The following is a 26,888-nucleotide window of genomic DNA, read 5'->3' as shown; positions in this document are numbered from 1 at the left end:
TCATCGAACACAACAGTCGTGCATGTTCAACCAACGATCCATAACAAAAATTGATCCGCTTAACAGTCTGTGTTTATTTTTAAGAATACAACTTTTGTCAGTAAAATACAACACTTGGGATTAAAGAATACAGTTTTTGAACTCCAGAGGTTGGCAGGTCTGCATAAAGCTAGGGCCGTAAGTTCATCAGTTCAGTATCGCTTTAAATTCTAAAGTTGTTGTATGTCATTCTCTCCCTTTGCTCTCCCTTTTGCAGCCCCAGTATGCACCATAAACAGTATGCTAGGGCAGAAAGTTCATCAGTTCAGTATCGCTTTAAATTCTAAAGCTGTTGTTTGTCATTCTCTCCCTTTGCTCTCCCGTTTACAGCCCCAGTATGCACCGTACACCGTCCCCTTCATGCTGCCTCCTCCAACCCCTCAGCAATACATGACAAACCAACATCAACAGTTTGCCTACCAACAGCCCCAACCGGTCAGACAGGTAAACGCATGCATTCTGCAAGATTTAGTAAATCAATAAAGATTTTTGTGATTCTAAAACCTTTTCTTGTGCTTTTTCTATTATAATTTTCGTTTCATCGCACATTTTTTGTAATATTCATCAGGTGGGCTGTATCTAATACAGACCACCTTATATTTTTGTTAAAATCGCCTTTATTTATTCTTTATTATTTATTTTTCTTAAAGGTAGAGACCAGTATTGGCAACGCCCCAATTTCAAAAAATGAAATGGAAGCTCTCATTACCAATCATGTGAAAGAATACGTTTTGACTAATACATGATGATAAAAAAATTGCCGGGAAACCGCCTACTAATTCATATATTTGGTAAATTTATTTCTCTCATGGTCTGGTGAGAGAGATAGGGTAGTCCCATATACATCTTTCTGTGTATAGTGCTTGTAACTTTACGAAGAATGAGCCAAATTTCTTATCATTTTGATGATTCCAGAACCTTGCAGATGCTAGATGCTAGATGATCGACCTTTTCTGATCGATTCCACAACGTTTCTTTCACAATGCAATCGCATGACCATTACTGGTCTTTACCTTTAATTTGAACCACTTTTTCGTTAGCAAGATAACTTGAAAATGGCTGAATCAAATAAATTAAAATTTGGCACACATACGTATAGGCATATAGAGAAATCAAAATAAGGTTTTCAACCTTGACCTTGACTGATGACGTCATCTAGGCGCCATTTTGTGAAAAATAACTCATGATCATATCTTCATAACCGAAAGTTATTTCTTATTCATATTTATCATGATCAAGGTCAATTTCAGATCAAAAAACGCGCGCGTGCGCGTACGTCCGCGCGTCAATACGCGCGCAAAAATTTTAAATGCTCAAAATCGTCTCAAATTTATTTTGCATACGTTTCAGGTCATTTTAAGCATTTTATAAAAAATCGCGCACACGCGCATGCGCGCGCGTTTTTAAAATACGAATTTGCATATTATGAAGTCAGCATATTTATGTAAAATTGATTGTATCTCTGTATATATTGATCAATTTTCTTCAAAATTTCGAATATGTTGTAGCTAAGATAATTTTCTACAAGTTCAATAATAACCATTTTTCATTTTGATGACGTCATCAGAGTGAAAATTTCGATTAAAGGCTTTATATCAGAAATTTCACAATTTGCGTGTTATGACTATAGAAGGTGAATTTCGTTCACGTACTGAATCTACATGATATTGTTTATTAAGAATTTTAAAGCAGTTTCTCGCTTATTTTTGCTCTATTTTGTTTTCAAATTTTAGTTGACCAGCCCACCTATACTTGTTCCAAACAAGTATTACATGTCTAGTTGTATTATGTTTTGCATGAGAAATAAAATAATTTTTTCCTTTTTCTCAAATAGGAGATAATTCGACCATTCAAAATCTCTTGTTCTGCAAGATTTTGTAAATCTATAAAGATTTGTGTGATTCTAAAACTTTACAATGCTTGCATTTTTCCTTTTTCTCAAATAGGAGTTAATTCGACCATTCAAAATTTCTTGTACCGGTAGACAGTGTGAAGGGGCATGACCAGTAATTTGTTTCGCCTTTGAGAGTCAGGGATGCCAGTTTTTTCAGGCAATAGCCTGAATTCAGGCCCTGGCGAGTTATTTTCATACCATAGTTTAGGCTTTCTTGTGTACAACCTAGCTCATTCTAGGTGATTTTCAGGCCCTCTGATCAATTCTAACTGGCATCCCTGGATAATAAATTGAATCAGTTGAATTGATATCAATGGCATTCAAGTCAATCAGAAGGAAATGAAATTGAATTAATTGTATAGAATGGAAATGAAATGCATTATTTAATCTACTGGTAATTATAACATAAATTGTCTTCTTATTGGTAACTTATTGGCTAATATGATAATGTAGGAGTGTAATGTATTTCCACCATATTCAAACCCCCTCCCCCTTCTTTTCTATGAGATCATGAAGATTATTCGATAATTATAATAATAATGCTTTGTTCTTTTACAGTGCATTTCATGTCTGTTGTCATTACAATGCGCTTTACAATATACATAATTATAAAAGGAAGATGAGTAAACAGAAGCACATTATAGTAAATAATGAAGTTCTTACAAAGAAAAAAACTGCAACATTAATTATCCTTTAGTACTATTGATATGCTAATTTGAAAAAATGTTTTGAGTTGAGATATGAATATTTCAGTATTGGATATACAGCGTATCAATATCTTTCTCTAATTTTTGTGTAGCCTGCGCCACAGTACCAGACACAGTGGAGATGGGTACCTGCACAGGTAAGAACAAGCCATTTATCACACCTCGTCCTCCCAATAGTCTACTACTGATGACAGGCATTCATTCCGTTAACATTTATTTTGACAGAATAAAACTTAAAGATAAACTTGAGTTCTGGTAAAAAAAGAAAATGAATTCTCACAGAATCTAACGAAACTTACACAGAATGTTCAAGATTACAAATAAATGTCATGTGCCAAACAATTTTGGAAGAAAATTTATACTGGCTGAGTAATGAGCATAGAAAGATAAGGAAATCAAGGTAGTACCAGCCCCGACACCATGTGTGTTGTCCCATATACATCTTTCTGTGTAAGTGATTGTTACTTTACCAAGACTCTGCCAAATTTATGATGATTTTGATGACCCCAGAACCTTGCATTACACACCATTACTTACATGCTATATGATCAACTTTTCTGATCCATTCCACACCTTTTCTTTCACAATGCAATCGCATTACCAGAACTCAAGTTTATCTTTAAGCTATGTTCTTTGGTCTGTCCCCCTGTTTGTTACCACTATAAGTAGAGTTTTATCCCTAGTCTTGCGGACATACCGGTGAAGCCAAAATGCATTACTTACCTGTGTAATGATTTCCCACTAAATATACAGGTCCCGCTTTGTGTTCTGGTTTATTTTTAGTCCTGATGTTACAAGAGAATAGAAGTTACAAAGAGGTAATTTTATTGGTTCCTAGGAGTTTGTTAGAAAATCAAAGCTTTATGAAATAAATAAATGATGCATCAGTCAAGAAAATCAGGGCATCGTTTCACACAACCGTCTTAAGAACAAGTTCACCGACATTGCATTGAAAGGCATCCTAAATTTAATACAGGTGTTTCAAAGGGTTGTCGACAAAATCGTACTTATGATGGTTTTGTGAAACGCTGCCCAGCAGATTACTGACTTGAGTTATGTGCTCTAATCCAGGGAAAAAAATACACGGGGGTTCAGGGCGAATTCGCCCCCAAAAAGAGCACCCGAAAGTCATAAAAGAGCCAACATTTTTTTTGCATAGGGTTGAATGCATAACAAACTAAATTAAGTGTTATTTTCATGCAAGCAAGCTTGAAAAGTAGCCCCCAAAATATTTTTAATACTTTTTTCCCTGCTCAAATTCTTGCTTCTTCAGGCTCCATCTGCAGCAGCGGTGAACGGCGGCATGCTACCGGTCTCCCCGCTCTACCCCAACCCTCCCCAGCCCCATAGCCATGAGGTCATCTACCAACAGGCCCACCATTACCAGACACAAGAGATTGGAGAGGTGCCTATCATGGAACCCTCAGCAGCAGAGGTAAGCAAACACCCCCATACACCAGTGGTATAGCCCATTGTGGCATTGTGCTTAATAGCAAACTTTAAAGGGATAGTTGAGTTCTGTTTCAGAGGGCGCTACACAAAATAATTTTATAATGAGATAAGGAAAAACTGAGTGTCAAATTTGAAAAAGCATACAATTTAAATGACAAAATCATCTTTGTTTGATCAAAATCGGTTCAGAGACGGCTGAAATATCCATAAATATAACCATTTATAATATTGTGTACCACCACAAGTATTACATAGTTTGAAAAAGCCGTTGATAAACAGAAAAGCGCCTTATACGTTTTATTCCATCCAATGCCGATGTTGGCTTTTTCCTGTCAGTTATAATAACAACCAGCCGTCTAATGTATTGTCATTATTGATTAATTAATTAATTAACGTTCACCATATTTTTTTTTTAAAGTAGAGCTGAATTGGTATGATCGTACTGGCTAAATTTTGCACATTTTGGGGTCTGAAATTACCTTCATAGCAATTTTAGGTCCTAAAAGGGCACTAGAAAATGTCAAAAATAAGGATAAGTGCAAGAAACATGCACTTTGAAGACTGTTGGTCCCCCATGATCCTCTTTTTCTTATGTTAATTGAGAGCTGAGTTGATGAGATAGACACCCGTCAGTGACCTCGTTGGATGGTCTAATCTCTCCTGTCCACACTAGTACAGACAGCCTTTAAGCGTTTCTTTCTCACGGCTTGTTTTTGAGGTCTCATAACATGTCTGGCATAGAAAGATTGATATTTGATATTCAAACTAAATCCCAATCATTCAATTGAATTATGATTCATTTTGATTAATGCACTTTCTCCATTGGGACTGGGCAGCATTCCTGGGTCCTACCTGAAATCATGGTACAGAAATAGCCTTTTATTTTAATAAGTAGTATTAATAACAAGTTATATAATTTGTGGTGATTTTTCATTCTGAAGTTTCAGTGTTACAGATACCATTAGCAATAGATAAAGGTGAGATATGTGTGAACAGCATCCTTATTATTCTAGCTGTTACTGCATCTTCATCTGTTGTGTTTAGAGTGATTTAGCTTTGTAAAAATGCCTTTGGTCATTTGCAAGCATACGTGTGACTCAACATGTTACTGCCTTTTTAATCTTTTGTGGTAATTTGTTGAAGCTTTGTGGAACTTTTCTGTGATATTACTGAACTTGCTTTGCATTATCATCTGTTCATATTGTTGTTTGCTCTACTTATGAAAATGTTGACCAGGCGCCATTTACAAGCGCACACATGCCAATCCAACCACATTAACGGTCGCATTCTACTGGGTACCCATTACCACCTGGGTGGAGAGTGCCAAAATTGGGATAAGACCTAGCATGCAATTGCTTATCTGCACATGATAGTGTACACGCTCCTCTCCCTGGGGAGTATTCCGACTAGGCGCCATTTACAAGCGCACACATGCCAATCCAACCACATTAACGGTCGCATCCTACCAGGTGTACACCTTTTCATCACCTGGGTGGAGGGTGCCAAAATTGGGATTAGACCTAGCATGAAATTGGTTATCTGCACATGATAGTGTACACGCTTCTCTCCCTGGGGATTATTCCGACCAGGTGCCAATCACAAGCGCACACATGAATTCCAATCCAACCACATTAACATTTGCATCCTACGAGGTGTGCACCTTTTCAACACCTGGGTGGAGGGTGCCAAAATTGGGATTAGACCTAGCATGAAATTGGTTATCTGCACATGATAGTGTACACGCTTCTCTCCCTGGGGAGTATTCCGACCAGGTGCCAATCACAAGCGCACACATGAATTCCAATCCAACCACATTAACATTCGCATCCTACCCGGTGTGCACCTATTTAACACCTGGGTGGAGAGTGGCAAAATTATCATTAGACCTACCATGCGGATTGTGGAGTTGACCAATGATTTTCTTATAGATCTTTCAGAATGGTTGAAAGAGACATACTAGAGAATGAATGGCTTTTGAAACCTGCATGCAAATGATGCTGTCATTACTTTTAACATTCTATTTGGTAGTGCTTTTTACTCTTGGGTAGCTTTAAAGGTAAAGACCAGTATTGGAAACGCCCCAATTTCAAAAAATGAAATGGAAGCTCTCATTACCAATCATGTGAAAGAATATGTTTTAACTAATACATGATGATAAAAAAATTGCCGGGAAACTGCCTGCTAATTCATATATTTGGTAAATTTGTTTCTCTCATGGTCTGTGAGAGATATAGGGTAGTCCCATATACATCTTTCTGTGTATAGTGCTTGTAACTTTACGAAGAATGGGCCAAATTTCTTATCATTTTGATGATTCCAGAACCTTGCAGATGCTAGATGATCGATGCTAGATGATCAACCTTTTCTGATCGATTCCACAACGTTTCGTTCACAATGCAATCGCATGACCATAACTGGTCTTTACCTTTAATAGCGAAATGTAATGGCACAAAGAGGTGCGTCCGTAGCGCAAAAAGGCCCAACAGTGAATGTAAATTTGTAATTTGACGTATATGAAAATGAAAGTTTTATGAAATATTGAGTCTTATCAAGGTAATAGAGGTATTTATTACTTCCATGTCCTAGAAATACTGGTCTAAATTGCATTGCCACGAAAATATTATTTTCAAAACAATTTGTGCAATTTGCATTGGGGACGGCTCTTTTGGTGTATTTTGCTGAACTACTTTGTTTGTAATTTATACTGATAAAATTTTGTTAGTGTATCTTATGATTTTAGAATAGGGAAAGCCTAAAAATCATTAAAATCAACATGGATTCATTTATTGCCACTTTTTGTATATCACTGAAAGTTGTTTGTAGCAAGGTGTACGATGGAAAAAGTAATAATTATTTAGACATGGTCTCCTAAACTATTTATGGTAGATGTCTTTTAAGTTTTAACTGTGTAGTACAGTATTGAGGATGGGAAAAAGTTGCTGTGTGTAACAGTGGCTTCTTTAGTGTACTCATCTATAGCAAATGCAAGAAATGTGAAGCACTACCTGCGTATATATATATATAACTAGTTTGCTATTTTTGAAGGTGGTTAAAGACCCACTGTACTACTTGTAGCTACTTGCTCCCTCTACATAGAAAACAATGCTTAAGCGGTGCCTGTCGGTCCCCCATGATCCTCTTTTTCTTATGCTAATTGAGAGCTGAGTTGATGAGATAGCCACCTGTCATTGACCTTGCTGGGTGGTCTAGTCCCCACTGGCCAAACTAGTACAGACAAGTACGTGTGTTTTCTAGAGTTAACGTGATAGTGTTTGACATGTTTGAATCGTGTTTGTTTTACCACAGGGTACCACCGTAGTACAGACTGCTGATCATATGCCCACCCAAGTCATCAGCCGTCACCAACCCTACCTAGGAACCACTGAACTCCAACAGGCCACCTACACCACCTCCTACGACCCCAACACCATCCCGACCTCCATCGTCCAAAAGGTCACGCCCAAGTTCACCGGGAAGCGCCCCATCAAGATGCCGAGACGCGGGGACCGCGCCGTCAAGACGATCCGGACGGACATCCCCGGGCAACCGTGCACCTCCCCCATGGGCTACCCGACCATGATGATGGCCGCCCCGCCCCGCATGGACGAGGCGCTGATGATGAACCTCAACAGCACGGCTCATATGGGGGTTAGCGCCGCCCACATGGCTGGCCCCGCCCACATGGTGAACTCCACCCACATGGGAAACGCCACCCATATCACAGGAGGCGGGGACAACTGATTGGTGACGCATCCCCTGTACTGTAACCCAACCCCATCACTTCACCCCGCCCATTTAGTACACCCTAGGTCCCACCCAAATGGTGCTTTACTTGCTGATGAGGGTTAAACACGTGCCTTAATTACCCTTTATTACCATGCTTGGGTGTGATTTCAAAGTTATCTGGTGACAAAAAAAATGTATACTGTGATTTATATAATGTAAGTAGAAACTAAGCCTTTTCTTTTGACATATCAAAGTACATTAATTCTTAGACGCTGTATATATTTCATTCAATATTCAACTCGTGATCACAGAAGGTCAGATGGATATCTGACACATTTTAGTGAGTGACATCACTAAAATAATATTTTTCTTTTTTCTATCAGGGTATAGTGCCTTTCATTGTCTTCCATGCCTCTTTCTAAACATGAATTCATGATGCGATTTTGGATTAGCTGAAAGGGAACATCAAAGCTTTTTGTGCGAGAGGCTTTTGATAGAGACGGCAAAATTACGGGTTTTTATGCCTCCGTTACGAAGTAGCCGGAGGCATTATGTTTTCGGGTTGTCCGTCCGTCCGTCCGTACGTCCGTACGTCCGTACGTCCGTCCGTCCGTACGTCCCGTTCTTGTGATCGCGTTATCTGAAGAACCGATTGATGGATCCCTGCCAAACTTTGGTCATGTATGTATCTTGCAGAGCCGATGAACTGATTAGATTTTGGGGTCACGAGGTCAAAGGTCAAGGGTCACAGGGGTCATTATGTATGCAAAAACAGCTTGTGATCGCGTTATCTGAAGAACTGATTGATGGATTGCTGCCAAACTTTGGTCATGTATGTATCTTGCAAAGCCAATGAACTGATTAGATTTTGGGGTCACGAGGTCAAAGGTCAAGGGTCACAGGGCTCATTATTTATGCAAAAACAGCTTGTGATCGCGTTATTTGAAGAACTGATTGATGGATTCCTGCCAAACTTTGGTCATGTATGTATCTTGCAAAGCCGATGAACTGATTAGATTTTGGGGTCAGTAGGTCAAAGGTCAAGGGTCACAGGGCTCATTATGTATGCAAAAATAGCTTGTGATCGCATTATCATTAGAACAGATTGATGGATTCCTACCAAACTTTGATCCTGTATGTATCTTGCAGAGCCAATGAACTGAGTAGATTCTTGGGTCATGAGTTCAAAGGTCAAAGGTCATGGGCTCATTATGTATGCAAAAATAGCTTGTGAACGCATTCTCATTAGAACTGACAGATGGATTACTATTTAACTCAATACATCTTGCAGAGCCAATGAACTGAGTAGATTTTAGGGTCATGAGGTCAAAGATCAAAGGGTCATATATGTATATGAGAAATTGCTTGTAATCACGATATTCTGAGAACCTGTTAATGGATTACAATTGAACTTGAATTAAAAAAAATTCTTCTGTTTTGGTTTGTAAAATTCAAATTGCTCTTTGACGGAGGCATCATTTTCGACTGCGCGCAGTCGAAGTTCCATCTAGTTGATTGGTGTAATCGTTACTGCACTAAGTTTGAACGCATCCCTCAGCGGTGTTAGTCAATGTGCAAATTTGAAATATGAGTGCAAGATTATAAAAGGATAGGTGCCATACGAATCATTTATATACCTCGTGCTAAGTCTTGCGAGTATAGTAACACAATTACACTAAAGTGTGCTCTGAAGTATGATTCATATGTCTAAAAATATCGCTAGCTCCTTGCCACATTTTGTAAAGTGCTCATACAGAATACAGAAAGACAGTATTCATATATTCAGAAATCAAGCTATTTAATGTTCTTGTAAATAGATATTAATGCTCATCTCTTTTGTTCTACCCTTCTCAAAAAATACTATGCCTTCCATAAAGCCTGAAATAATGAAGCAAAGAGCTTGCTTTTGTATAAATTCTTGCCCTTGTGAATAATATCTCTAAAAAACGACATGCCTTGTTTAACTTGCAATGGTATTTTGCTTCACGCTTAATACCAGTTAGTAGCAATTTCAAAAAACCTTGGTTTCTTTGGGTTTTGAATTCTATTAAAACAATTGATAGCTAGGTAATATGCCCTTTACATAGAACTTTAATGAGTACAGAAGCATACTTTTGCACCAAGGCTTGCCTACTCAGTTTGCAGCTCCTAAGCTGCAAAGAGGCTGAAACATACTGATGTGTAATTATATCAAACAAAGTTTATGTTAGAAATACTAACGGCCTTTCATTGAATTGTAACAAGTGAGAACAAATCTAGTATTACACAAAGGTCACAATTTTACAAACTATTTTGTAATGCTTCCTACTTAGTACTAAGTGCCTAACTAGCACGTGCTCAAAAACGATTTATAAGTAGTGTAATATTTTTGTTTTGAAAATAACTCGAAGTTGACATTGAAAAAAAGTATATCTTCCTTCGCTTTGATCTTCAGGAAAAAGGTTTTTGTGATTTTGAACAAAGGTGCCTTCCCTTAGACAAAATGGTATATTTACTATTAAGAAGCATGTCATATTATCCCGAGTACACATCGTCATGATATGTATATATTGCTTGTGTCTGGTATGCAATACATTAGAATAGTCATGAGAGAGTCATGAATATTCATGATTAGTCATGTAGAATAGTCATCAGTAGTCTTAAATCTATGATCGATTAAGAAAAAAAAAACCTCTCAGTAGTGTGTGATTACATATTTACTAAAGCCAATATATGCTTGTCTAAATATATAAACCTACATGTAGTAGTTCGGATTTGTAAGCTACACGTAGTTAGAAACGCAAGAGCAATGAACGAAAACCAAAAAAATATGAAAAACAGACAATGGTGAAAATGATAAAACTTTGTGTGTGAAATAATAAGGATATATGATGTAAAAGTACTTTCATATTTATGTTTAGCTTTAGTTCTACTTCTATGTTTGACTCTTTCATGTGCGATTGAGATTATGTTTATCATATTTGTTACAGTACAACTCGTTGCATCCTATGCGACATATATTACAAAGAAATTATATATTCTTGTGGAGATGATATTCGATACATATATTTAGTTTAGTCTAGGTATGACAACTCTATTCATTTATGTTGATTGTTTGCAGCTGTTCTGTGTCACAAACAAAGTTTGTATGTCCTAGCCACCGATAAGTGCTCTGTAGAGAAAGAATAGATACGGTCTTTCGTTCGAATTTAAAGTGATCAGGCTTTCAGTGTTGTCTTTCCCTATTCCTACAAATAATTAGGAAATTAAAAGAATATTCATCTTGGAACCGTAAAGTAGATATAACATACTTATTATTATCATTAACTAATGATGTCAAATGCGCCTGAGAAATAACCTAGTTTCGCTGACTATAGGGGTCTCTGCCAATTCAGTATAACTGATTGGCATGTAAGGCCATTAAAACAAAAAGTTGTATTGCCATTTAGGTGCCAAAATATGGGTCGGCCGGTCGGTCTGAATTCCTTTTTTGTTTTACTCCCTCTTTGGGCTGTTATTTCTCAGTTTTTATGCTTTAATACATTTTTTTTCTAAAAATCGGTTTAAAAAATAAACTTTTTTAAAACGCCGACCATAGACTTCAAGATTTTGGGGTCGGTCACAAAGGGAAATACAAATGGATCATGTAAATTGTTTGTAGTTTCAAGTTTATGGCAGTGCCGATTCCCACTTCAATTTTTGGACAAACTTCCCTAAAGTACTTGAAATGTGGTAAGATTTAATTTTGTTATCTGGTCAAATTATGTAATTGATGGAATATGGTATCATCAAATAAGATGGGTCAAATCAACTGATGCTTCTTTTATAGATGTGGTATATTCATTTTGTATTACCGGTACTCAAAATATACTATCTAAACATTTATTTACAATGCCTCTGACTTAATTACCTTTTGCAGCTCAACTGCGACGTTTGTTTCATATGAGAGGTAAAGGTAATAAAATCTTTGTAGAAGACTATTTGTATATATATGTACTTGAAATGTTTTGAAAGGTCAAACAATTAGTGACTTAGGCTGCATTGTCATGACTGTTATAGAATTCAGCATTAAAGTAGATCAATTGTATACATTTAAGAGAAAATCAGACAATTAAGAGGTCAAATAATCAGCGTAGGAGGAGTGAATCTGAAATGCGTTTTTGTAACAATTACAGTAATGAAAAGTATTCATGTGCCAATTAAGCTACAGTGTCAGTAAAATTGTGATAAAATTCAGCTTAAAAGCAACAACAACAAAAAATTAAGAGAGACTTTCAGACAATTTAGAGCTCAAATAATGGGGGTAGAAGTCATGAATCTGAAATGTGTTTTGAAACAATTACACCAACTAAGAAGTATTCATTTAAATTGCATAGCCAATTAAATGCCTGAATGACGATGATTCATAAATTTTGCGTTGTTTCCCGGACTTGCCAATTTAAATGTCAAATTCTGTTTGACTCAATTGGATGAGTGTAATGATCAAGATAAAATATAGTAGTAGCAAGTTTTCCAAACAAGAACGGCTAACTAAAATCATAGTTTACAGGGATTGTTGAATAGGAAAGAAATGTAACCATGGATGTAAAAATGTAGATTATCATGAAAAGTATGAAAAAGAAGCTTGCACTCATGTATCGGAAAGACTTGATTTCTTTGAAAAAAGTCAATCAACTTGAAATGTTTTTGTACTGAAGTCAAATAGTCTACTTTTTTATATATGCAAATTTTTAAACTGACCTTGTACGATGTAACGTGGTCCCTATTTTGCTACGATGAAATTTTTAGTGAAAGAATATCTTTTCAAAAAATACTTGAATTTTATTTTGACATATTTTGGAGTAAGATAAGTAATGTAAGTGCACACCCAGTTGTCCTGTTAAAGTTCAAATTTTGTTCAAACTTTTGGCAAGGTTATATTTTGTGTTTTCCCGTTCATTTTGTTTTCGTTTGCAAAGATCTTCCGTTGTGTTATTACACTTTTCTAATTCTGAGACTGTTTAGACTCCACCGGGTTTGGGGTAATGTGTTTCAAGCATTTAAGACAAGAATTGTTGAAAGTTCAATTGGTTTGGAAAGGTTTAAGGTTCAAATTTTGTTATTCATTTTATTAAAATAAAAGGTTAAGGCTGTAATCTCATACTGGAAATAGAGTTGCGAATTTCTGTATAGTATTACTCATATGGAGACAAAAATTGGAAGAAAAAATTAATGTTACAATAATCATTTTTGCCTGAAAGCTTGAGTGGAATCTAATTGTAAAAGTGAAAATATTTGATTTGCCATTTGTTACTTGATATAAAAGTGACAAATATAAGTGAAAAGTTTGTTGATGTTAAATTTGCAGTTGCCATGTACCGTTGCTAAATCATATCAATCAAAGTTGTTTTCAAGTTCAACCATTTGCTTCATTGTTGAAAGTTTTCTGATGGTCCTGTTTTGCTGGTTTTAGATGTTAAAAATGTTTAAGATAAATGTATTGTACTTAAAACAGGAAATAAACAATTTCTACTAATTCTAGTTGATAATTGAAAAATTGGCGTTAAATGTTATCACTGTGCCTTCAAGTGTGGCAAATATGTTTAATACTAAGATTAATTAATAGAAATCTGAATTATACTATATGCAGGGAAGAAGGTATATGATCCAAGTATCACAATATTAATGCAGTTTTTGTCTAAAAACCTCCATTTCTGCTGTCAGTCATGTAAATACATCTCACTGGGTCTGGAGTTGATAAACTAGTCCTGAAATAGTGAGAGATTATTCTACATGTATCTCCATTAGACGGGTACAACACCTTTTTATCGTAAGAAAGGAAGGAATTTCTTCTATAAGCCAGTTCACGGTTGCAGTCTGAGCATGAGCAGATAAAGGTCATTGCAGAACAAATTTTGAAATTAACGGAGACGAAATACTGGATTCGTGCTCATGAAAGTTATGTAACATTATTCATTCATGCACATTCAGTGCACTCCATGATGCACAGGTGGAAGTATTCTTTGAAAAGGGGAAACAAAGGCTATTTCTATAGCACCTCCATCGCTGTAGGAGTGATTATTTCAAAATGTACAAAGTGGGACCTCTTCATGGTTTTAAGATCTGTGGATATTCGGGGTCATTGCAGTAATGTGCTAACCGTGAACTGGTCTATTTAGAGCATCTGAGCTCCGTTATTCAATCTTCTAACCAACAGCTTGATGCCAACTCTGTGGCCCGAATTCTCAAAGGAGGTTTGTCGACAAACCTAGGTTTATGTGCATCATATGACGCGTTGTGATGCGTTTTTACAAACCTAGGTCTGTAAATACAAACCTAGGTTTGTCAAAAACGTGTCAAAAACGCGTCATATGAAGTACATAAACCTAGGTTTGTCGAAAAACCTCCTTTGTGAATTCGGGCCATTGGGTGTGTAAGGTTGGGGCTGGGCTGGAAACCCAAGTTTTATGCAAAAGAAATGATTAAATATGCAATGCATTATTAATGGTTGACAGTACTACATGATGCATACAGTATCTAATGGGGTACTCGAGGGAGGGGGGGGGGGGGGGGGTGAATTCTGCAGGGACAGTTTGTAATATCTCAATATTCATTTAAAAAATGCAATAAAAGTGAAACTCAATTCTTCATGCTCTTTTGAAATTGTATTCAAGCCTATTCATGTATTTGCCACTATACTTCAAGTGGCTTTTTTCTATGCAGTGTTTGTAACTTGTTCGACATCTATTTACATGTTGTTATTTTGTAAATGGAAAAAGAAATGCCAAAGTGTTCTTTCATTATGCTGTTCAGAGTTCTAATGTTCACCTTGTTACAAAATTGAAAGTAAGTGAGTAATTTTCAGAAAAATATGTATGCTATTCATGTGTTTTGTGCTGCTTACACTTAAAAACAAGATTACGGGAACGAATAAAGGGTATTGATCAGTGCATAGATGAAAACTAAAAATTTCTATGAAATTATAAAAGAAAAAAAGAGAGAAAGATTGTTGTGAACTGTAGAGATGATTTATACAGAAATTTATGCTGTGAACAACCAATAAAACAAGATATAAAAACCATGTTTGCGTTTGCATGTTGATTTCTTTGATGTATGCTCATGTACTAGTATATGAAGTGGTATGGGAACATAACAAGTACTGTATATGTAAAGCCTGCTAGACTATAAATATTGTAGGTCTCTTGAACCCTTACAAAAGCTGTCAGAAGTCTTGTGAAAACTAGCCTTGTGTCCCATTGGTCTTGTGGCCCATATGATAAAGTTTGGGGTCATGAGACCAGCATCGTCGGTCTTGTAGGCTGTAGCCATGTGTTGTGTCTGTGATGTAGTATAGATGGTATGGATGTGTGAATGTATAATGTGTGTAAATTATCTGTGTGATACAACTACTGCTACAGGTTTTATTTCATCACAGATATAGGGGTAGGCTTAGGCTTAGCAATTGTCCAGGGTTGAAGTTGTAAATATCTGATATTATTTTTAAAAATAGACTTGTTATGTGCAGTTACAAGCACTTTTTTTCTTTTAACTCCATTTTTTGTTCATTTTTTAAAGGCAGTTTAACTGAATCGAGTGTGAATGGGGTTCAACACAAAATTTTAGTACAAAATATTATTTTCAAAGAACTAAATTCCTCTCGTGGCACACTGGTCAAGAAACTCTGATTTATACTATTATGAATTTTGAGGGAATGTTTTTTTTTAAAGGTAGTTTAATTGAGTAGAGTGTGAATGATTCTAAACGCGACAACTTTAAGTGTACCAAACACCAAAACATGTTTTGCTTTTGATGTAAGGGTAATTCCATTTGGCTATACTATATTCAAAATAAGAGCTTTAAAGATATTACTTCTACAAAGAAATATTACATTTTAAATACTTTTTCAGTGAACAGTAAAACGTCTTATTGAGAAATGACTTGTAATGCATGTGTATGCATAGAATAGGGTGTATATGGAACCCAAGCCTCGAGTGTAAATGTGGTCATGTGGGTTCTGTGCAAGCCCTATTCTCCGAGTTTGGTGTTATTCTGTATCTTAATTCTCCATACTCCTCAACACGTTTACTTATAGAATGCCAGGGGGGTGTTTCACAAAGATCCCAAGTTGAACTTGTCTCTAAGTTGGACTTAACAATTATGGAAAGCCATTAACATCCTTGAAAATATTTTGTAGAAGTTATTTTAAAAGGCATAAAATGTTGATTCAAAACTTTCATATTTTTTATTATCATGGGAGATTTCATGCTCTTGATGTGGAATTGATGAAAAGTCTAAAATACTTGAATTTTTGCTTTTTAATATATTTCATTATAAGGCTACAAATGGCTCTCCATAATATTTAAGTTCAACTTAGAGTTAAGTTCGACAATACAATCTTTGTGAAACACCCCCCAGGTGATTTTTTTTTTTTAGGCCGAGTTTGTTCATTCTAGCTATACACGATTATCTTTACAGGTGATTGGTACACTTTAAGTTGACACAAAAATGGAGAACAAGACTTAATTAACAACTTTAGTTATATGGACGGATCTTTATTGCATATACATGTCAAATCATACCGATGTTACACAGAACAGGTATTATTTACGCACAATATTCCACTGCAATCTTGCACAGCATAATATACAAATTACATATCAAATGATTTATTATAATATACTATCATTATAAATGGTAATCTCATAGTAAAAAAATGACTTAAATAGTAAATATAGGGTTCGATAGTAAAAGAGAAAAGAAAAAAGGGTTGAATATACAACTGATTCTAAAGATGCGATTCTCAATCAATTTCCTTACTGAAAGACATGTAAATAGAGAAATCATACATGTAGTTGGTGTAGTAAAAAACATAATTTATGCACATATAAATGTACAGTATGTAATCTATATACTCTGTACAACTCAATCTATAAAGTATTATAACCTCAACATAATTTTATAATATCAGAATTTAATACTATGTGGTAATTTTGATTTACACACATTTTTGATGAAATTCTAATTAAGAATTTATTTCTTTTGTGGAAACTCTGAATTGAAAATTTTCAAACCCTGTTTTACCCAGATGTAATTGATATCTAAATATTCCAAGAAATTACATACATATAGATATATGCCTAATTTTTAATGGCACTAAATGACACTAGTAATTTGCATAAAATTAGCATATAATTGTATATTATTTGCACTAAATTTGCATATATTTCATATATAATTTGCATATTTCTTCAAAATACTAAAGTGGTGAGTTAAGACTATATAAACTATTCAGATCAATACGTTATGTAATTTTAATTAGCCTTTGTGGGTCTCATATCAATTTGAGATTTTCATCCGGTATGTGATAGTACACTAGCTTGCAAAACAATCCAAATCCATGTATACCAGTTTAATTTATGGGTACCAGGGTACTCGATCAATCACACAATAAAAAAGTTGGCTGTCAGACAATCCTAACCTGCAAATGCATAGAAATTTCTATTGTAAACATTTCTCAAAAGGCAGCTTTTTCGCACACGCACACAAATGTCCAGTAAATGTTGAGAATAGACATATATTGACATTAGGTCTAGCAAATGATCACATGTAAAATACAAACAATTTATAGAAAAATTCAACTTTTCATTCATTCATTCATATGATCATTCATGAAGTATGCATACCGGTATATGCTACTGCATCATTTCACACGATTGCACAATTTAAAGACAGTTACGTAACAGGACAACTTCTAAATGCAGCTAAATGCAGCTAATACACAGTCCAAAATACTGTTAAGCATATAGAACTAGCTTGAATTGCATAGATCAAGTGCATTTACATAAAACATGGGTGCAAAAAAGTATTGCTATAAAGAAATTATTCATTGTACATTCTAGTACAAGTAATTCAAGGCAGAAATAGAGAGGCACGTAACAAGTATGTTATATAGCACAGTATATCATTGGAAGAGTATATTACAGAAATTAAAAAATATATATACACTTAGCAACTAAATTATTCATACCCTTACCAAGTTTTTTATTTTGTAAGTATGTGAACAAATTGATTTGTACCTATCAACATTTCTTGAAAATGTGACATATTAAAGGTAAAGACCAGTTTTGGAAACGCCCCCCTCTCAAAAAAGGAAATGGAAGCTCTTATTACCAATCATGTGAAAGAATGTTTTGACTAATGCATGATGATAATAATTTTGCCGGGAAACCGCCTACTAATTGATATATTTGGTAAATTAGATTATCTATTGGGACCAAATAGATAATACGCACATGTCGCGCACATGTCGCGCACATGTCCGTAGTCCCATAAACATCTTTCTGTGTACAGTGCTTGTAACTTTATGAAGACTGGGCTAAATTTCTTATCATTTTGATGATTCCAGAACCTTGCAGTACACACCAATACTAATATGCTAGATGGTCAACCTTTTCTGATTGCTTCCACAACATTTCTTTCACAATGCAATCGCATGACTAGAACTGGTCTTTATCTTTAAAGCTTCCATCTACAAGCATTCAAGAAAGGCCCTAATCCAACCGGTCCACATTCTTGAGATACGTAGAACACAAAAAACATCAAATTCACAAGAGATATGAATAATTTAGTTGTTAACTGTATACTTTTGATCACTGTTTGACAGTTAAAAAACTAAGGCTCATGTTCTACTAAAATTTACACCAGACGCTGGGTTTAAGCTTCTTTTTTCTTCCAAAATAAGGTTTAACAAAGGAAGCTAATCTGAGGTCTAAGTTTTCCTTTAGTGTCAGGTCTTACTTAGTGTCAGGTCTTACTGAATTAGCAGAATACAAACCCAAGAGTTTATCAAAAAATTCCCACAATTGTTTTTGTGTACCTTTACACAAACAATTGTCTTGGTGTTAAAACTTTAACATAAACTATTTTTATGGTGTTGATAACTTTACACAATCAATTGTTTTGGTGTTTTGGTGTTAACACCTTTACACAAACAATTTGTTGGGGTTAACACAAACAATTGTTTTGGTGTTTATACCTTTACACAAACAATTGTTTTGGTGTTTATACCTTTACACAAACAATTGTTTTGGTGTTAACTCCTTTACACAAACAATTGTCTTGATTTTAACAGCTTTACAAAAAGAGTCATTTTGGTGCTAACACCATTACCTAAACATTGGTTTGGCGCTAACACCTTATCACAAACAATTGTTTTGGTGTTAACACCTTTACACAAATAATTGTTTGGTGTTAACACCTTTACCTATACTGTTCTAGTGTTCTCTCATTGTTGTCCACTTTGTTGAACGGGTTGCACGGCGGGACCAAAGTGACCATCTTGGACATCCTTGACGTCCTCTTGAACGGTGACTGGTTGGGGTCGTATCTATCAATCCTGGAAAACAAACAAAAAATAAGAAAAATAAAAATATTGATGATACATTCTTTTGTACATCAGGGACCTGTCTTATAAAGAGTTGCAGTTGATCCACATCAATTGCAAGTCCTCTTTAATTATCGATAGCGAGTTTGCAGTCTCCTATCTCGTATGTACTTAGTTGTGATTGATATAAATCGCGAATAGGTAGAGATCAATCGCAACTCTTTATAAGACAGGGCCCAGATTTTCCAGCAGATGGACTGCTTTACAAAGCTTTTGTCACATATACGATTTGTATGCAAAACATAAAACTGAAAATAGTTTGGCATGGTATGGATTCCAACAAATAAAGGTAAATAAAGAGTTGAACAGAGGGGAAATGACAAAATTACAGCTGGCACCACATGTCTATTTCTCAGTATAGCAAAAAACATACAAAACTGTGCCATCAAAACTAAAGAGGGATTCAACTCATATAAACATCAAAGACTCTGAATTCCAATGTAGAATGGAACTCATGATAATCTATTTTTTCATATAATTAAATATGTCTTTTGTTGGGGGGGAGGAGGGGGGAGGGGTGCATTTTAAAATTTCAATCAAATCCTTATTTTCCTGTTGTTGTTGTTTGTTGTTTGTTGTTGTTGTTTTTTTTTTGGGGGGGGGCGTTATTCTATAATTATGAATAAAAAAGACTCATATGGTAATTGTTTGGATTCGTCTTTAAAAATGTAAGGGTGAAAAGTAAGAATAACTGGTGACAACAAAGCTTTGCGCTAGTCCTGACCGTGCATGAGCCCGATAATGAACTTGACAAGTCTCATTCATTATAACAATAATAGCTAGTTCTTATATAGCGCTTTTCAGAACCGAAGGCCCTCTCAAAACTCTTTAAATGTAACCTGCGTACAGTGTATATTCACTAATCACTCGCAAACATGAATTATTTGTATATTTATTACTCAATGAGCTTACCTGTGTACTCTAGCTGTAGTCTGTGGTGGTGGGACGGGTACATTCACATTAGCTGGTTTCTCTGACTTCCAATGGGTACAGCCAGTATAGCCAGGAATGTTAGGTCGACTGAATCGTTGAGTGAAGAAAAGAAGGAAAAAGGGTTAGTTTGTCTACAGAAATAGCTCAGATATCTTTTTATTATTATCAAAATAACATAAATACATTCAATAACAAAAACGGTCTTACAACTACAAATTGCAAAAAAAAATGTGTTTTTAAGGTCTTTCTGAAGGTAATTTGGAGACTGATTCTAAGTGGTAGATCATTCTTGGAAATTTTCTGTGCATATGTTTATTTTTCCTTATTTTGTATGTAGGCAGTATGGTAATCAATTACACTTTTGCATCAGTAATCAAAAACATGAATTTCATGCAGCTAACATGGTTTGAACCAAACATACATGTATGTATTTAAACGTATCAAATATTTGTGGGGAAAAAAAAGTTGATTTATTCTTCAAACTTTAAACAGGTTCATCAAATATAAAGTGGGACTTGTGGAACAATATTTGTTTTTAGGATGCATATTGAAGAAAAAAAAGCATTATGATTAGAAAATCATGTCGCAATATTGTATTCAAATCAAATAAACTTGAGACAAAGCTTGTTAGTATAATTTGGTCACTCTTCAGGGTTTAACAACATCTTTCCTATTCTTGTCAGTTTGCAATCAAGGCAATGATCACTTCAAGCCTGCCATATCATAGAAGGGTTTGTTTATTTCTCATCTGGATATAAGGTTGTTTCAGGAGTCTTATCCGGGCGACTTTCAAATAGATCTTGGGGTGTTTCACAAAGATCCTAAGTAGAACTTAACTCTAAGTTGGACTTGAAAACTATGGAGAGCCATAAAATTAAATATATTGAAAAGCAGAAATTGAAGTATTTTAGACTTTTTATAAATTCCAATAAAATATGAATGATTTGAATCAACATTTTATGCCTATTAAAATAACTTTTACAAAATTTTTTCAAGATGCTAACGGCTTTCCATAACTGTTAAGTCCAACTTAGATATAAGTTCAACTTAGGATCTTTGTGAAACAGGGTCCTGGAACTCACTTTGCAGTGTCTGTGTACCACGGTAGACTGGTCCTCTGGACGGCGGAAGGAAAGAAGTATTGCTGAGGATGGTCTCTCTCACCGATACCTCCAACGAAACCGGTGTAGTTGGGAATCTGGTAGTTCTTGCGATGGGGGCTGCAGCTGTTGTTAGGAAAAGGGAGGAAAATAGAATAAAACAGTTTCAAAATACAGTCAAACCTGTCTATTAAGGCGACCACCCAAGGGAAACACAAAAAGTGGTCTGTGTAGACACGTGGTCTTTATAGACAGGTTCCTTTAATACATGTTTCAATGAGAAACCATTTTCAAGGGAAACAAAAAATGTGGTCTAGCTTGTAGACAGGTGGTCTTTGTAAACAGGTGGTCACTAAAGCAGCTTTGACTGCATCATGCATGTAGCTATCGCTTGTGGAAGTATATAGTTTTTAAGGACTCTGGCTCTTCATTGCCCCCTATCTTCGCCTCAGTGATCTTGAGGCAGCAGACAGCAAGAAATTGTGTGAATAAATCAACACTCGGCTTGAGAAAGTCCACAGGAGTTGGACAAAAGCTTGCCTTCTGGATATTAATGTTGGCAGAATTTTAAGCTACATGTTATGATTTACCCCAACCGATGAAAGTTTTCTGTATCATTCTTTAATGTTATTACATCTATTCGGCATGTCATAATTAAAGATAACAAATATATTCATAATCATTCCTTCGTCAATTATTACTAGTTTATGTACTTCAATGTGGTAAGAAAGATATCAGAGTGAATTGTGATGAGAATCGAAGGGTATAATGAAATAACTTTTCTCTTCCCCTGGAATAATGCAGACCATTCATATTTCTTTCATTCATGATGGTTGAAAGCAAAAGGAAATTAGGGTCTCCATCGTTACTGAGACCAAATTCAAAATGCCTTCCAAAATTCTAAGCCTGGTGTTCCTATATATAGGCACCTCATTTATATTATTAAAGTATTGTCTATACTTACAACTCGATGGGTCCCTTGATGTGAAATCCATCTCTGATCTGGAACATGTCAAATGATCTTCCAAGATTCTAGTTGGAGAATAAAACATCACAAATAAAAATCAGAGGAAGGTCTAGTCAAATGCACTGTATTATGAGCATTTTCTATTTAATATCAACGAACCACAATGCAATATAGGGGATAGATGTCATGATCACATGATAATGAATATATATATATATATGAGATAGGACCTATATGCAAATGTGAGACTTGTGATCTTACAATTAAGGTCAGATCGCATTTGTACGATGTGATATACAGTGTGAGGGAATAAATGACGGACTATGGATATGAATTTAAGTCACAATAGTCTTGTTTTGCACTTAATATGTGGAATTTGCGACAAGGATAGTTGACTGACTATATAGGCACATTCAGATTTCCATGAGTGTATTTTTTCCATGCAGATTTGAATCTATCCTGATTAGAAACAAAAGGAACTTCCTAAAGAACTAATTGAATCAGGTTAATCAATGGTTTAAACTCTAGAAGCATTGTATGACTTTCTGCTTTCCAGTTGCTGCTTTCCAGATGACCGCCCTCCCTGTCATCAGAGGGTTAGAACCTCCTGTAGGTTCCAGAATGCTGTAAACCATATAGCAGCATGATTATTTTTACTTGCACGTCACTATTTTATTGTATAAAGCAATTGTACACCCTTTTGTTGTCTGCACCTTCACCTGCTGTCACAACACATCCCATCCCAGTATAGCTTGGAAAAGCTGCTTCAGGGATTACCACATCAAGTAATGACCATAACCTCATGCCCTATGGGCTAATAATAATGCAATAATATGCTTTTAATTAAGTTGTTATAATTTGTTAAGTCCATGGTGGAAATTTAAGCCATTGTTTAGAAAACCAGTGAGTTCAATACTCCTTCATTTGGGCCAATATTAAAAAAAATAAAAAAGTATAACAAATACACATACATATTGTAGCAAATGAAAGATTGAATTGTAAAAACTATGAATATCTAAATTTTCAATGAAATGTCCAAGTAGGTTCTTTAGGGATGTGTTCATATTAAACCTACCTGCCATGGTTGTGCACCTGACTCGTATCGTTTGTTGACGCTGAAGCGATGTGAGACAGGGTCAGGTTGTCTCTCCAGGGTTGTAGCTGGGGGTAAGACCTTGGGGGCTAACTTGGCATCCCAGTTCACACCTTCGTATGATCTACATCGAGAAAGTGAGAAAGATATATTTTAGGATGACAGACAGGGACAGTTCATGGGTTTATGTTTTTTTTGCAAAAATTAACGAGACTGCTTACAATAAATTTTAGTATTGGATTAGCTAGGCCGCCATTTTCGCACGCTGTAAATTTGCTACCCTACAACAATTTGCCATTTTCATGAAATAAAATGATACCTTAGACATTCGTGCATGTACATACAAAATATAAACAGTATATGCTAGTAGCTTACTGCAATTTCTACTGTGAAGTTAACTGGCCTATTCAGGATCATAATCCAGCGAATGCTCTAATCTGTTATTCATTTTCATTACCAGTGTCACAAAATAATTAGCAGAAATGATGTTTTTCACCAGAATGCTTGTACAAGAATTGAATACAAAACTAATATTGAAGGTATGAAACTATGATATGTGGCATATGATTATCAACTAAATTTCGAGGTTTGTCTGCAAGTTAAACCCAGGTACATACCTCTGTGTAGAAGGCAAGTAGACATATCTTAGGGCTGCTTCATCTTTCCAGTCTTCGGCTTTGTCGATTACCTAGACAGATACAAGAAAAAGACATTTTAAATCTCTGTTTCCAATTTTTTTAGAGCGTAGAATGTTCTCTCGGATTTCAATGGAACGTCTGTCTACTCATGAATACCGTACCATACATGTAGAATGATAACTGCCTATCAAGTGGAGTCCAAATTTACCCAAGATACTGAATTCCAATTTTACTTCTGAACAGTCTCATGTCATAACTATGTAGTTAATTTGTTTTATCTTCTATGACAATTATACATGTACTTAGAACTTTGAACAAATTGCTTTAAACAGAGCCATTGGCATATATAACAGCATTGTTCTTTATAAGAGGTCCAAATACATGTAAGCATTACACATAATGATTTAAATCTATTTGACACCTGAGCTAAATAAGACTCTTGCAGAGGAGCACCATTTTGTGCAAAATAGTATGGGTTAATTAAATGCTCTCTTGGGTCTCACAAGACAATAGGCCTACCGGTACACATCATGCTGAGATTTGAACCTCAATTTTTTGTTCAAGAGCCAAATGAATGAACTACTATATACCAACATTGAATACTTACATTTGCCTGGTTTTTAATGGATTTTGAATGAATCTGCTGCCATATAAGGTCCTGTTCTTTCTCTATTTTTCTTGGATCTGCATCACTTGTCCATCCTGGAGAAGAAAAAAAAAACATTAAGACATTATTTACTCTCACAAGTCACATGTAACTCTCACTTTGTCAGGGAGTTCAGCGTATTTCCAGATTTTACTCTAGCATGAACCATGACAAGTTTTAAAATACTTACACTTCATTACTCATACTATGTATAACAAAACAGTTTCTAAAAAGTAGAATATCGCATGCCCTTTGTAATGGTACTGAACTGAATGATGAAAATACTTTGTAGGGTATTTTCATCATTCAAAAGGTTAATTGCTCAAGAACATTTTTTCTTAAATTTGGCGAGTTGAGTTGGTTTCCAAATATATTTCAATAATACCCTCCAATAATTCCATGATAATTGCAAAGAAAAAACAAAGAATAATGAATTATAAGATAAAAATTATGATAGTAATAATAATTCTAATAATAAAAATGATACTACTACTTATAATAATAACAATAAAAATAATAATATTAATAACGACAACAACACTACTACTACTACTAATAATAATAACAATAATTGTTTGGAAAAATGGTCTTCGATTATGATCTGCTTATTACTTTGTTTTATCAATACGTCTCAGTATATCGCAATAAACATGCAATTGAGATTTTACTCATACTTTATATAACACAATAGTTTTTTTAAAGTAGAATATTGAAATGGTACTGGACACATGTTTGTAAGATATTTTCATTATTCAAATCTGGAATTTAGCTTTTATACTGAAGAAAAAATTATTACCTCCTAGTTTTGCTCTAATCATGGCGTCACTGATCTTCTTGCTATTCCATGTACCAGGATCATTTAAAAGTCTTGTCTTCTGCAGCTGAGGGTCGGCAGACTGTAAGGCAGCGGGGGCCGAAGCTCTCAAAGGATTCTGGGAGTTCAACTCCCTCACTTTGTCTCTGTAAGCAAGAGTTGTTGTCGGTCGTGGCGAGAGCGGGGTGACCGTGTTCGGGGTATTGTCCGATTGCTGCATGTTCGGGATATGCGAGACCCCTGTATTTCTGTCCACATCAGCCGCAACCGACACGAACCCACTCGTGGGATCAATGATTGGATAATTGTCTCGGTTTGGAGCAAGGGTGTCATCGTTATATTTCACAAATCCTGAATTTTTGTGATCTTGAAAGCTGGCCACATCAAATCGTCCTCTCGAGACTGGGAGTTTCATCAGCCGTTGCCGCCGATTTTTCACTATATCCTGCACATTGTTTGCTCCAGAATTAGTATCTACTTGAAGATGAAGTCGTAGGTCGCCGAGCGGCCTCGGTCTCACCATAGTTTCTGCCATTTTGTGAAGATCTGCAATTGAACAATAAGGATAAGGTCAACCATAGAATCAAACTAACAGTAATTCAGGCGTGTGGGACCGAAACGTAGACATAACATTGCAACTGAACCACACACACACCCGTTTTCAAACACTGGACAATACTTATTTCTCCGCAATGTATGCTTGATATAACCACTTAATATAACTAATAACACATCAAAATTACCTCTTATACCATTCGCTGAAATCAGATGTCTACAGCCTGTAGATCTACACGTCACTTGTTTTTAGACGATACTTTAATGCGCGTTTCCGTAATTCACTGCATGCGATTCTCTCTCATTCTCGCCCGCTGAGCTTGCCGTACAATCGCGGTGAAGTCGTGTCAACAATACAAGTTGCCATGAGACGGAATTGTACATTGTGTTTGTTGTTTCAGATCATTGATCTCTTCCACGCTACGATATGGAGCTCAGCCTAATTGGACGAGTCCATTATATATCAAGGGGGTTACATTTTTGGAAGTACGCTGGTCGGCGCTTTTTTTGGCTTCTATAAAGGAATGCATTATAATTATTTAAGATGATTATAACATATACATCAGGTAGACTTATTGATTATAACTCAATACAAATTTAAGTCTAAATTAAACTTTTAAAACAAATATTTACAATGTCACTTTGGAAATTATGTAGCGTCTTTTCCCTCTCTGAACTATAAGTGTACGAATCCAAACACCTGTTGTATCTTCGCAATATATAGTGTAGACAAAAGTTTCGACCAATCAGTGCACACCACAGTTTCTCCTTCGTACCTTTTCGAAATTATCCTGCCCATCCTATATTCGAACCTTATTACGATATCCGTGCTAGATGTCGGATGGCTTATATTTAAGAGTGCCTTTTTGGCATTATTTTTGAAGAAAAAAAAGACATATTAAAAGAAAATATATTGAGTCACA

The 26,888-nt window shown here is 35.5% G+C and overlaps 2 protein-coding genes across 3 annotated transcripts in view; one reads left to right on the top strand and one right to left on the bottom strand.

Annotated features, from left to right (window-relative positions):
- Positions 1 to 8,322, top strand: part of LOC105446761 (protein boule-like) — a 24,258-nt gene extending 15,936 nt beyond the window's left edge. For both annotated transcript variants that reach the window (XM_030993329.1, XM_030993324.1), the window contains exons 8-11: positions 370 to 483; positions 2,733 to 2,777; positions 3,914 to 4,075; positions 7,399 to 8,322. In XM_030993329.1, coding sequence (XP_030849189.1) covers positions 370 to 483; positions 2,733 to 2,777; positions 3,914 to 4,075; positions 7,399 to 7,833 — 756 coding nt within the window. In that variant the 3' untranslated portion in view covers positions 7,834 to 8,322. The remainder of the gene's footprint in view (positions 1 to 369; positions 484 to 2,732; positions 2,778 to 3,913; positions 4,076 to 7,398) is intronic.
- Positions 8,323 to 18,504: 10,182 nt separating this feature from the next.
- On the bottom strand, positions 18,505 to 26,188 carry LOC115927432 (spermatogenesis-associated protein 48-like). Its single transcript, XM_030993317.1, has 9 exons — positions 26,154 to 26,188; positions 25,393 to 25,956; positions 24,558 to 24,652; positions 23,930 to 24,000; positions 23,295 to 23,436; positions 22,217 to 22,284; positions 21,235 to 21,378; positions 20,132 to 20,239; positions 18,505 to 19,171 (listed from the first exon to the last, which is right to left on the bottom strand). The coding sequence occupies exons 2-9, from the start codon at positions 25,943 to 25,945 to the stop codon at positions 19,036 to 19,038; spliced, it is 1,317 nt and encodes a 438-aa protein (XP_030849177.1). The 5' UTR covers positions 25,946 to 25,956; positions 26,154 to 26,188; the 3' UTR covers positions 18,505 to 19,035.
- Positions 26,189 to 26,888: the final 700 nt, after the last annotated feature.

Source organism: Strongylocentrotus purpuratus, unplaced genomic scaffold (assembly GCF_000002235.5).
Source record: "Strongylocentrotus purpuratus isolate Spur 01 unplaced genomic scaffold, Spur_5.0 spur5_contig_848, whole genome shotgun sequence".
NCBI classification, from domain to species: domain Eukaryota; kingdom Metazoa; phylum Echinodermata; class Echinoidea; order Camarodonta; family Strongylocentrotidae; genus Strongylocentrotus; species Strongylocentrotus purpuratus.
The sequence above is the reverse complement of the archived record's forward strand: the minus strand, read 5'-3'. Positions and strand labels throughout refer to the sequence as shown.